Genomic DNA, 11,275 nt, shown 5'->3' with positions numbered 1-11,275 from the left:
GTAGGGTGTTCCCCACCGTGATTAGCGGGCAGGAAGATGGGCTGGGGCCAGACATGCCATTGGGGTGAACACAACACAGTGGTCTTTGATCTACTCTGGCCAAGCCCAGTTCTTGAAAGGGATAAAACTCAAGGGGAGTCCCAGCAGGCTAGACTTTGAAGGCTCTCCACTCGTGCCATTGTTTTTGCTCCGCTGCCCTTTGACACCAGTTTCCACCATGACCCAGCGATCCTCGGTGACCATCAAGTCTGGGGGCACACGGAACTTCAGCGCCTCCTCAGCTAGCCTCCTTCCTGGCTGTCGGCCCGGATTCAGCTCTGTCTCCGTGTCCCAGAGCGGGAAGAGTTTCGGAGGCGGCATAGGGGGTGGTTTTGGGACAAGAAGCCTACACAGTTTTGGGGGTAACAAGAGAATCTCCATTGGCGGGGGCTACCGCTCCAGCCGAGCCAGCTTTGGAGGTGCTGCCTGTGGTCTGGGTGTCAGTGGCATAGGATACAGAGTTGGGGGATCTTATGGCGGGTATGGATTCGGAGGTGGGATGGCCCCTGGAGCTGGAGGCATCCATGAAGTCACTGTCAACCAGAGTCTCCTTACGCCCCTGCACCTGGAGATCGATCCATCTCTCCAGCGTGTTCGAAAGGAAGAGAGGGAGCAGATCAAGACCCTCAACAACAAGTTCGCCTCCTTCATAGACAAGGTGAGAGGCAAGCGGGGTTCCCCACTGCTAAACAGCAGCCTTTTGGAATCTTTGCTTTCTGGGTTTTCCTGGGGTCACCTTTGGCCTCCCAGGATGCATGCACCCAGAGCCTAGGCTGTCTGCTGATGGGGTAGCAGAAAGGCACCCATCTCCACCCAGCCAGAGAGCATTTTGGAGGGAAGGCAATAACGAAACAAAAGCTGTATTGCACGGAAGTGCGTAGGGTCCCTTGCTTTTCCCCAAGGCAGAGGTATTTCCCTGTGGATGCACCTTGGTGATAGCCTGGTGTATAGGAAGCCGTGTGGGTCGGGTGAGACGAAGTGTGTGACTGCAGCCTCAGCCCCAGAGGCTGTGTGACTTGGCTCCTAAAGGTCCTACATGTTCAGGGAGAGAGGCCTGTGGGACCTGATACCATTGGGTGCCACCTGGTGCCTCTGCTGAGAAAGAGCCCTGTCACAGCCCTGGACCCCTCAGGCTTCCCTGGGATGATGAAGAAGTGGCGCTGAGAGGCTCAGGCTATAGCGTAGACTACTGAGAGGAAAGTCACCCCTCTTCTCAAGCCTCAGGAGGGTGGAACAGATGGACTGCCAGGTCCCATTGTGGCTCTGTTGAAGTAATAATGCCTCTTCATGGAGAGTAGATCACTGGGTGGATAGATCAACCAAAGACTCTTAAGTGTTGTCACCTTGTCACTTCAGCGACCTGTGTCACTGGCCCGGGTTATTCCAACAGGGGCATGACTTCCAGGAACCTGGCTGAGAAGGGGAAATCCTGGGCTCTGCCTTCTCCTGGTTTATTCAGAGGTGACAGGGGATTGGGTAGGACTTGGAGCCAGACAGAGGACTCCCTCTCCCATGGTGGGAGTGGCAAGGGAAAGACCCTGTTGGGATACCGCGGTCTCTGAATGGATGGGGTCTTGGAAGCTAAGTGACATTCCAGTCCCTCCCAGTGGAAGGACTTCAGGCTGAGGAAAAGCTATGCACAACCCCCAGAATCAGGATCTGGTGGAGCTAAGTCCAGAAACCAAATAATAGCTCAAGGCCACAAGAGACTCGAGAGCAACTCCAGGGAGCCGATTGCTCAGGGCCACGTGACTAGTGAGAGACATGGCTGGGATTGTGTACATGCCCCCTCAATGCGATTCCAGAGTGACCTATACTAACCTTTCTAGAATGACAGGCAACTGATTCTAAGTTCCAGATCCTGAAAAATTCTCCCAGGAGGACATGGACAGGTAGAATTCTCTGCCGTAACTCTCTCAACCTGTGTAATCAGAATCTGTTAGGGCTCAGTTAGCTATGGTGCTCTTTTCCTAAGTTACCGAACAGGATTGGTATACCTAGATGGCTTCCAGCCCCTCTGGACCTATCAAGCCTCCCAAGCCCATGTACCAACACTGACTTGACGCTCCACACCCCAGGGTCGTTGCAGCTCAGGGTGAAGGCAGAAGCCACCACCTGAGTTTTGAAGTCACGCAGTGTCCCTCACTATCGGGGGTTCTACCTCACAGAGCATGTAACAGGCTAGGAAAGGAAGGCCTCACAGTCTCTTACCTTTGGCGGGGACAGGTGCGGTTCCTGGAGCAGCAGAACAAAGTCTTAGAGACCAAATGGAGCCTCCTCCAGGAGCACAAAACAACCAGGACCAACCTAGAGCCCATGTTCGAAGCCTACATCACCAACCTGAAACGCCAGCTGGAGTGTCTGGGAGGGGAGCGGGGCAGGCTGGAGATGGAGCTGAAGAACATGCAGGACGTGGTGGAGGACTTCAAGAACAAGTGAGTGGGTCCCCCTCTATCTGGCCCAGAGCTGTGGGGCCAGGGGAGGTCAGGCTAAAGGAGAGAAACTGGTGCTATCCAGGTCCACTTGATAGCATTCAGTAGTTCTCCACACCACCCAGTCTGATTCCGGGCCACATATGTATGAGGGGGCCACACTACAACAGAATGTTCTCCAAGTGTGTCCACCTGCCATACCCCTGAGTTGAAGAATATGCAGGACGGTAGGCAGGAGGACTTCAAGAACCGGGCCAGACAGGGTGAGTCCAACCTCACTGTCAAGCCCTCCCTCCAACACCTACCCTCCTTGGCCTTTCCCACAGATACGAAGAGGAAATCCACAGACGCACAGCGGCAGAGAATGAGTTTGTGGTGCTCAAAAAAGTAAGTGCAAAGGCAATCTCACTGGTGGCGGGTTCCTGGGGCGAGGCAGAACTTTCATGGAAGCCCGTGTGTTTCCTGGAGGTTTATCTGGCTTCAAACATGAGGACACTGAGGTCTGGGGAGGTTCAGTTTGTTGAACAGAGGTGATTAGAAGCAGGTCGGGACCCAGGACTCCCATGTCCAATATATGTGAGTCGTGACACTAGCTCCCCTCTTTGCACAGGGCATTGTAGGAGGAGGGAAGCCAAGTAGACCTGGTCCTCAGCTCAGAATCCAGAACACAAAACCAATCGTCAGGCAGGGCAGTAGGAGGATTAGGCAGTGGAAGTCTAAAGGTCTGGCTGTCCTGGGCAGAGGGAAGGAAAAACCTCTGAGGATTACACTGAAGAAATAATGGAACCGCATCTCCGAGAAGGAAAGGGAAGGGAAACCGAATGGGCAGAGACGTGAGGATGAGAGGCCATGCAGTGTCTGGGGAGAGGCTTGAAGAGCTCGTAGGCAATAGGAGCCTATCACTCAGCAGAGCATCCTCACCTTTGAAGAGGACATAGGAGACCCTCGCATACGGTACTAGCTGATGAGCAACAGACAGGCACTCCTGAGAGTCATACTATGTGGACCACCCATCTCTCCAGTGCCACTTGATAGCATTCAGGAAAGGCATGTGCTCCCTGGGGAGCTGAAGCTGTCCCACTAGATTCAGAAGTAATTCCCAGAGGCCGATAGGCAACCCAGGAAGGGTAGGACCCAGAATGACCTCATGCTCTGTGCCTAGGATGTGGACGCCGCCTACATGAACAAGGTGGAGCTAGAGGCCAAGGTGGATGCTCTGATGGACGAGATCAACTTCCTGAGAGCTTTCTATGAGGCGGTGAGACCCGGGTCCCCTGTCTAGAGGGCTAGAGCTGGAAGCACTGGAGGAGGGGAACACAAGCTGCCATCACTTTCCTGGCCTCCTCTCTGCACCCTGCCCCCAAACGATCTGTGGATTGTGATTCTTGGAACACAGATCCTGATCTTTGAAGGGGTAAAAAAAAAGTGAGGTTCCTGAGTACCAAGAAGTTTCTGAAGGGAGAAAAACTCAATCTTGGTCAACTAGAATAATTCGAATAAGTGTGTTCTGTTGAACAGACAGAATATCTGCATGTTACCAAATTCTAGCGATTCCTACAGATCCGCCTGAGCACTATGGCTCGCTTAGCCCAGCCCAGCCCCGCCCCACCCTCCCCGCCCCGCCCCTCTGCTGTTCTTAGAGCACAATTCAGTGCAATTATGCTAATAAGCAGTAATCGCCCAGCCCGCTGGTGCTTTCTATCCAGTTATGGCAATCGCCTGCCTCTCCTGAAGACATGCTTTTGTGGAAAACCGGGATTCTCTTCTGTGAAATGCAGGGACAACACCACAGAAATAATCAAGACCCTCCCTTTTGGAGTTTTCTCTGGTGCCCCTTCTGTTTCTAGCTAATCTTCACGCCCCATCCCTAAAGAACATAGCATGCAGGACAGTCGGGAAAAGGATGGGACTGAGCGGTGCCTGGTCCCTTCTTACTCAGGCTTCTTGCTCAAGGTGCGGTCTTGGTTGGGTGTGAAGGGCTGGGCTTCTTCGGAAAGTGAGACATTATTGTACTGACAGTCAGTGGGCTTTCTGGAAAATGGGAGCGACTTCTGGAGAATTCTACCTAGATTTACCTGTGCTGTGTTCTCAGATATATATTATAGACTCAGTGCTCTCCCAAGTATCCTTCCCAGCCCTTCAGAACTGAGAGAGGAGTTGCACTCCACCATGCAAGAACCTCCATGCCAGAGCCTGCCCCAGGGTATCGCCATCTCCAAAGCACATGTGTGCACTCACAAACATATCTGCACAGATACACAAAAACTGTACACATGTGCACACACATATGCCCATGCATGAATGTCCGGTCTCACCTCTCCTCTTGGGGCTTGATCACAGGAGCTGGCTCAGCTTCAGGCTCAAATCTCTGAGACCTCTGTGGTGCTGTCAATGGACAACAACCGCAGCCTGGATCTGGACAGCATCATCGCTGAGGTCAAGGCCCAGTACGAGGACATTGCCAACCGCAGCCGGGCAGAGGCTGAGTCCTGGTACCAGACCAAGGTGAGGTGCCAAGATCTATCCAGCTACCGGGATACAGGAACTAGAAGTTTCATAGGCAAATCGGATAACAGTCTGCCCTCTCTAGTGTCTCAGCCTAGTGGGAACCAAAGTACCTGAGTTTAACTTAGAGCTAACACATGTTCTGAGCATCACCAAGGGTCAAATCCACCAGGAGCAAGGGGAATAGTCAGATATAGGCAGAAATGCCAGGTCTCCTTCCAGGACAGATAATATCTACCTCTAAAGCTTTACATCAGAGAAACGGGCATAAGTGGTCAGCTGCAGTCACCATACCAACAGGAAGCAGTGAGGTCAAGACCAAGGCCTAATGCCTTCAAGAAGAGGACAGGATGTAAAAGGAGCCAGCTGGAACTGGCTCTGGGCACAAAGACTTAATATAGATCACAGAATGAGATTTCCAAAGTTGGAGTCGATACTCTGAGCTAGGAGTCATGGAGACAGAATGTTCTGGTGTCATGACAAATGTATGTGAAGGAAGATTCCCTATCAAAAAGCATCCCCACATGTATGACCCTGATCTGGGAGGGTCAGATGCATGGAGCAGAAGAGAGGGAAGAGAGGCTGGGAGCAGGAAAAGGGGGAAGAGCCACAGGTGTCTCCTGTTGGCTGATGTGTGTGGATATGGAGAGTAAGTTCAGAGCAAGGCATGGTGTCAACGGATTCAGTGGGCACCAGGGTAAGATAACCTAGGACTCTCCAAGCAGTGCACCAAAAGGCTAGAGGGTCCACAGTCCTCACCGCTTGTGCCTGACTATCCCCGGTGGCTGCACACATCCCTCACCCAAAGTCCTTTCTTCCTCCTAGTATGAGGAGCTGCAGCGGTCTGCTGGCCAACGTGGGGATGACCTCCGTACTACCAAGATGGAGATCTCTGAGCTGAACCGGGCCATGCAGAGGCTGCGTTCTGAGATCGATAACCTGAAGAAGCAGGTAGGACTGATATCTCAAAGGCCATCCCATCCATGCCCCTGCATCGGGGAAGACTTGGATCTGGGCTCTCTTGGTTAAGGATACACTTGCAGTGACGAAGTACCGTGACCAAAGCGACTCAGGGGAAATCGGCTTCCATATCAAGGTTCATCACCAAAGGAAGTCAGGACAGGAACCCAAGCAGGGCAGGAACCTGGAGCAGGAGCTGATGCAGAGGTCATGGACGGTGCTGCTTACTGGCTTGCTCCCCATGGCTCGCTCAGCCTGCTTTCTTATAGAACCCAGGACCACCAGCCCAGGGATTGCACCACCCATAATGGGTTGCCTCCCAATCGATCACTAATTAAGAAAGTCCGCCAGAGCCCAATCTTATGGAGGCATCTCCTCAATTGAGGTTCCTTCCTTTCAGATAACTTTACCTTGTGTCAAGTTGACATAAAGCTATCCAGATAGAAATATCTCGAAGGAGGGCCTCTCAGGACTTGGGATGCACACTGGGACAGGCCTTTCCTCTGGATCGTCTACATGGTCAATCTTGTCTTGGCTTTTATACTTACCCACTGCCCAGAGAAAGACCACAGAAAGCCATTTTCTCATCCAAATTAACTCTGCATCACCCCTGGGGACTGAGAACAATCTTGTTTTCGAACACAATACTCTGACTTCCACTGCATTAACGTGTTCCGGGGAAGTTAATCTACCCCACATGTGGTCCATGAACAGTATCACAGACTCCTCCTCTCTCCTGTGAGCAGTGTGCCGCACTCCAGGCTTCCATTGCTGATGCAGAGCAGCGTGGGGAGCTGGCTCTCAAAGACGCCAAGAACAAGCTGGCCGAGCTGGAGGACGCCCTGCAGAAGGCCAAGCAGGACATGGCCCGTCAGCTTCGCGAGTACCAGGAGCTCATGAACGTCAAGCTGGCGCTGGACATAGAGATCGCCACCTACCGCAAGCTGTTGGAGGGCGAGGAGTGCAGGTGAGCCCCCACCATGGCTACCAGACAGATGTTCCCAGAACAGGAGAGTACACTACTGAGGCCACATGAGCTACTCACTACAGTGCCCTTGCACAGAAAGACCAAGGTCAGATGCCAATGCTGCTTGCTGTTCCTCCAGAGACTTCCTCCTCCAGGTGCTCTGGGCCTGGGCCAGGGTCAAAGCTGTGAGGCAAAGGTAGCCACAGTCTCCTGGAAGGCCCTAAGCAGGGACATTGTGACTTGGGCCTTATAACACTGACAGGACCTCAGGGACAGTAAATCACCCAGACACGTCTTGCACTTTACTCCATTCTGGTTCATTGGCATGGGGTCTCAGTTTCTGTTTCTTTCTGTACCTTGGCTTGATTCCTCCTCTAGGTTGCCCCTTCTGTATTTTTGTTGGCTTCTAGAGATCACGAGAGAAGCGACAAGCTTATTAAACAGGGGACTTGGCACACAGTGGGTGCTCAGCACTGATGATTTCATACGCAAGGGACCCAGAGCTCCCTAAGCCCTCAGCAATGACATGCCTTCTCCTTCCTTCTGCTACAGGCTCACTGGAGAAGGCGTTGGTGCCGTGAACATCTGTGAGTAAATGTCTTGGGAAGATAGAAGAGTGGAGGGGGTGGGGCAGGAGAGGCAAACTGGAGTCCCTAGCATCCCTGAGATTTGAAAATGAATAGCTTAGGTGAATATGTCACTAAGCCCCTCTCCTCTTTCCTTTGGCTTTGTTCCCTACTAGTGTCAAGAACGCTGAGCATTCCCAGTCTCTGGGGAAGAAGTCCAAGGGTCTTTTCCTTATTCTGGGAAAGTGTCCTTGACTGCTGCAGGGGACCTCTTATCCCTAAGTGATTGTGATGTGGTCATAGGTCCAGCCTAGCCTCAGAGGCTCCTGAACAGGACAGGACTCCTCATGCCAGCCAGGGTCCCCACTCCTCAGCTCTTCTGGCAGAAATATGAAGCTGCCTAGAGACCTGTACCGCGTACATAGCCGCTTCCATAGAACTGAAGCAAGTTGGCTGAACAAGTAAAACAGACATCTCAGCATGGCCTGGGCATCCAGGAGACCGGAAGGGGTGACCCCCTGGTGTCTTAGGTGGCGTAGCAGCACTGAGTCCTGGTCGTGGAGATGAGAACCCCTCAGCCTCTGCTGGGTCAGAGAATACCAGGGAAGCCAGAGCCTGTGGCCCACTAGATGCTAATATATCTAGTAACGAGGCTGAGGAGACTCCAATAGTTGGTGGGGAGATCTAGGTGGCCATTGGATCTGTCCTGATAGGAGAGGACAAAATCCTCATGCAAATTTGAAGCCTTATGTCCCATCCCATGTGGAGCCCCAATACAGAAAGAGACAATGCAGTCCAGGAGCCTAAGACCTGGTCTCAGGCGGAGGTGACCTTGTGCACGATGCTTCATCTCCTTGTACCTCCGTCTCTTCATCTGTAAACCGCGGGACCGGGCCACTTTGGGGGACCTGTACATCACAGCTGCGGAAGCTTCGAAAGTCACAGAGCCCCTTATGGATGTTCATTCTCAGTCAGGCAGTGACAGAGTCCTGAAGTCAGCCTCGCCCTACCTCCCCCTGCTTATGGAGGCAGCTGTCTGTCCTCCCAGCTTCCCTGGGGAGAGAGCAGCCTGGAGCAAAGCCCTGTGCAGGAGAGGCAGCCTGGAGAGGGAGGAGCCTGGGAGGGATGTCTGACAACTGCCAATGACCACCGCGCCTTCTTCTTTCAGCTGTAGTCTCTTCCTCCGGGGGCACAGGCTACAGCGGAGGTGGCGGCCTGTGCGTGAGCGGCGGTGGCTACGGCGGAGCCGGCTACAGTGGGAGTGGCCTCTGCTACGGTGGAGGCAGCAGCGGAGGCTTTAGCTCCACTAGCGGCCGCAGTGTGAGCGGCAGCAGCTCAAGCATGCGCATTGTCTCCAAGACATCGTCCACCAAGAGCTACAGGAGCTAAAGTACCACCTGCCTCCGCACTGTCCCCAGGCCCCCAGCTCCCCAGCACTAAGGCCTGATGCTTACCCCATGCCCGCAGTCCCCAGCAAGAGGCACGGATAGCAAGTGGCCTGTACTTGATCTCAAAGTCCAACCTTATCCACACAGACCCTACTGCTCTAGGCTATACCTTTCCTCTTAAGCAGTGGGAGAGCGGGTACGCAAAAAGTTCTTCTCAACCTGCTTAGACTCTGCAACCGGAAGAGGCTCTTAGTCCTTCATGGGAACTTTAAACTTGACCTTGGTGACCAAAGTCACCTTTCTTTGATTCCCAGCCCCTGAGTGACTCTGAGATGTGAGGACCGTGCATCCCTTGTCTTGGCTACAAGAAGACTCTAATCCCCTCAGGGCAGAGGCAGTCAGGAAGCTGGAAGAGAAAGGCAGATCTTTGCTGCCTGCTCTTGCTCTAGGGACACAGGGGCACTCCTGGTTGCACAGAGGGAGGGTGAGGTTATAGGAGGGGATTGCACAGAGGGTTTTTAGAACCTGGTCTTCACAGTGGTTTAGTCTGAAGGGTTGTGAGTCCTCAAATATCTGCTACGAGTTCAAGACCAAAATACTTCCCAAAGGCAATTGGTCTGTCTGCCTCTGTGCTGTGTGAAAAGAAAGTTAACTGCTTCAGAGTAGCAGCCAAACCTCCCGAGATGTCCGCTCTTCTTACGCATGTCTATGTCCCAGAACTGCTGTAATAAAATGTCACTGAGCACCCACGGTCGTCACCGAGTGTGTTGTGTCTCATACCCAGCCAGAACCTCAGAACTGCGAACTCTGGTTACAAATGGTCCCACAAGTGCTGTAAAGGATCCTGCCTTCAGCCCTGAGCCTGGGGTTCCTGAGACCAGCATCCATCCTGGAGACAGAGGGAGGAGGGTTGTGGCTTTGTAGCATGCACATGGCTCCAGCAACCCGAGTGGCTCAGTCCACTACCCATCCCTGTAGCAGTGCCACTGGTCTTCAAACCGCTTCCTGGGCCCTAAGACTCCCATCTTCACCTCGGAACACCCCAGCTCACTCTACTTTCTGCCTCCCAACCATCGACTGGCCTCTAATTACACCCCTCACTCTCAGACCCAAAGCTAAGAGGACATCATGAAATGGCCCAATTAGGCAAGAATTCCCAAGGCCCAAGACAGTTTCGCATTCCAGTCTGCTGATGTACAGGTAGCAAGACAAGGAAGACAGGCTCTGAACCCAGGCTTCTTCCTCTGGAACCACAGAGCACATGAGGGCGGACAGAAAGGGGTCCAGCTCCAGCCTTGTGGCCACCAGCCCCATATTAGACTATAGCTAATTAGATTATAGATACAAAAGGCCCAGGATGGTCTTGGATTGTTAGTACAGCCCCTATCAACACTTCCATACTGTGGGCTCCTGACCGGAACATAATCTCAATAAAAAGGGAAAGCCATTTGGCCCAGCTGGTGGGCAGAAAGAGGAGTTAAAGGTTGAGGAGGCTTTGAACATCTCATGCCAAGACTTTGGATCCATCTGGAACATTCCCAAGGACAATACTGTCCCCACAGACACCCCCAAGCTGGAGCAGGCCTCATCATCATCTGGGGAGGGGGTGCGGACAATGGTTCAGACTTCACACAGTCGTTCTTGCCAGGGGCACAGAGTGTAGGAGAGTGTCATTTCCTTTCCTCTCCCTCTCTATTTCTCTCTCCTTTCCCCTCTACTCTCCTTTCCCCTCCCCTCCATTCCTCTTCCCTCTCCTCTCCTCTGTCTCTCTCTCCTCTCCTCTCTCCTCCCCTCTCCCTTCCCCTCTTCCCTCCCCTCTCCTCTCCTCCCCTCTCCCCTCTTCTCTCCTCTCCCCTCTTTAATCCTCTCTTCTCTGCCTCTCTCCTTTCCTCATGCTCAGGTCTCTCTTCCCAACTCCCCTGCAGTCTGGATGTGTGTCCTGGATCCAGTATCTGTGCCTGGAGGACCGTGTGACCTAGCTGTGCAGGGACACGGGAGCTTCCAATGCAGGGACAAGGTGTGGTACACCATGGGAAGCTTCTTCCTCCATGGATATGTCTAAGGGATATGTCCTGGAAGCCCCTGGAGTAGTGAGGTATCTAGAGGAAAACGCTGATACAGCCCTCTAGTAAATACAGTCTTTAAAATCTCTGTACTCCTGCCTCCCTCTCAGGGAAATCCCCTCGATGAGCAACCCAAAGTTCCACTCTCCTGTCCCTGGAGGCTGAGCCACTGGATACAGCATCTATAAGTGCATGGTTGACCCCTTTCATCATTCCATAAACAAGGAAGGAGGACAGATGGACTTTTATAGGACACCCCCCACCCCTGACATTGACAACTGGTTCCTTCTTGCTCTTCGCTACCCTAATTTGCACCTTGTACCTAGCAGCTACCAATACCCCAAGCTCATAAACC

At 52.9% G+C, this 11,275-nt stretch overlaps 1 protein-coding gene across 2 annotated transcripts; it reads left to right on the top strand.

Annotated features, from left to right (window-relative positions):
- Window positions 1-156: 156 nt before the first annotated feature.
- On the top strand, window positions 157-9,605 carry Krt90 (keratin 90). 2 transcript variants are annotated; one of them, XM_063264074.1, is made up of 9 exons: window positions 157-697; window positions 2,266-2,474; window positions 2,798-2,858; window positions 3,634-3,729; window positions 4,812-4,976; window positions 5,802-5,927; window positions 6,683-6,903; window positions 7,456-7,490; window positions 8,638-9,605. In XM_063264074.1, the coding sequence occupies exons 1-9, from the start codon at window positions 218-220 to the stop codon at window positions 8,856-8,858; spliced, it is 1,614 nt and encodes a 537-aa protein (XP_063120144.1). In that variant the 5' UTR covers window positions 157-217; the 3' UTR covers window positions 8,859-9,605. The 2 variants fall into 2 exon arrangements, with proteins under 2 accessions (XP_063120144.1, NP_001008825.1); NM_001008825.1 differs by having other exon boundaries at window positions 218-697; window positions 6,698-6,903; window positions 8,638-8,858.
- Window positions 9,606-11,275: the final 1,670 nt, after the last annotated feature.

The sequence above is a fragment of the Rattus norvegicus genome, chromosome 7, assembly GCF_036323735.1.
Source record: "Rattus norvegicus strain BN/NHsdMcwi chromosome 7, GRCr8, whole genome shotgun sequence".
In the NCBI taxonomy this organism is placed as follows: domain Eukaryota; kingdom Metazoa; phylum Chordata; class Mammalia; order Rodentia; family Muridae; genus Rattus; species Rattus norvegicus.
Note: the sequence above shows the minus strand (reverse complement) of the source record. Positions and strands in the feature narration are given on the sequence as shown.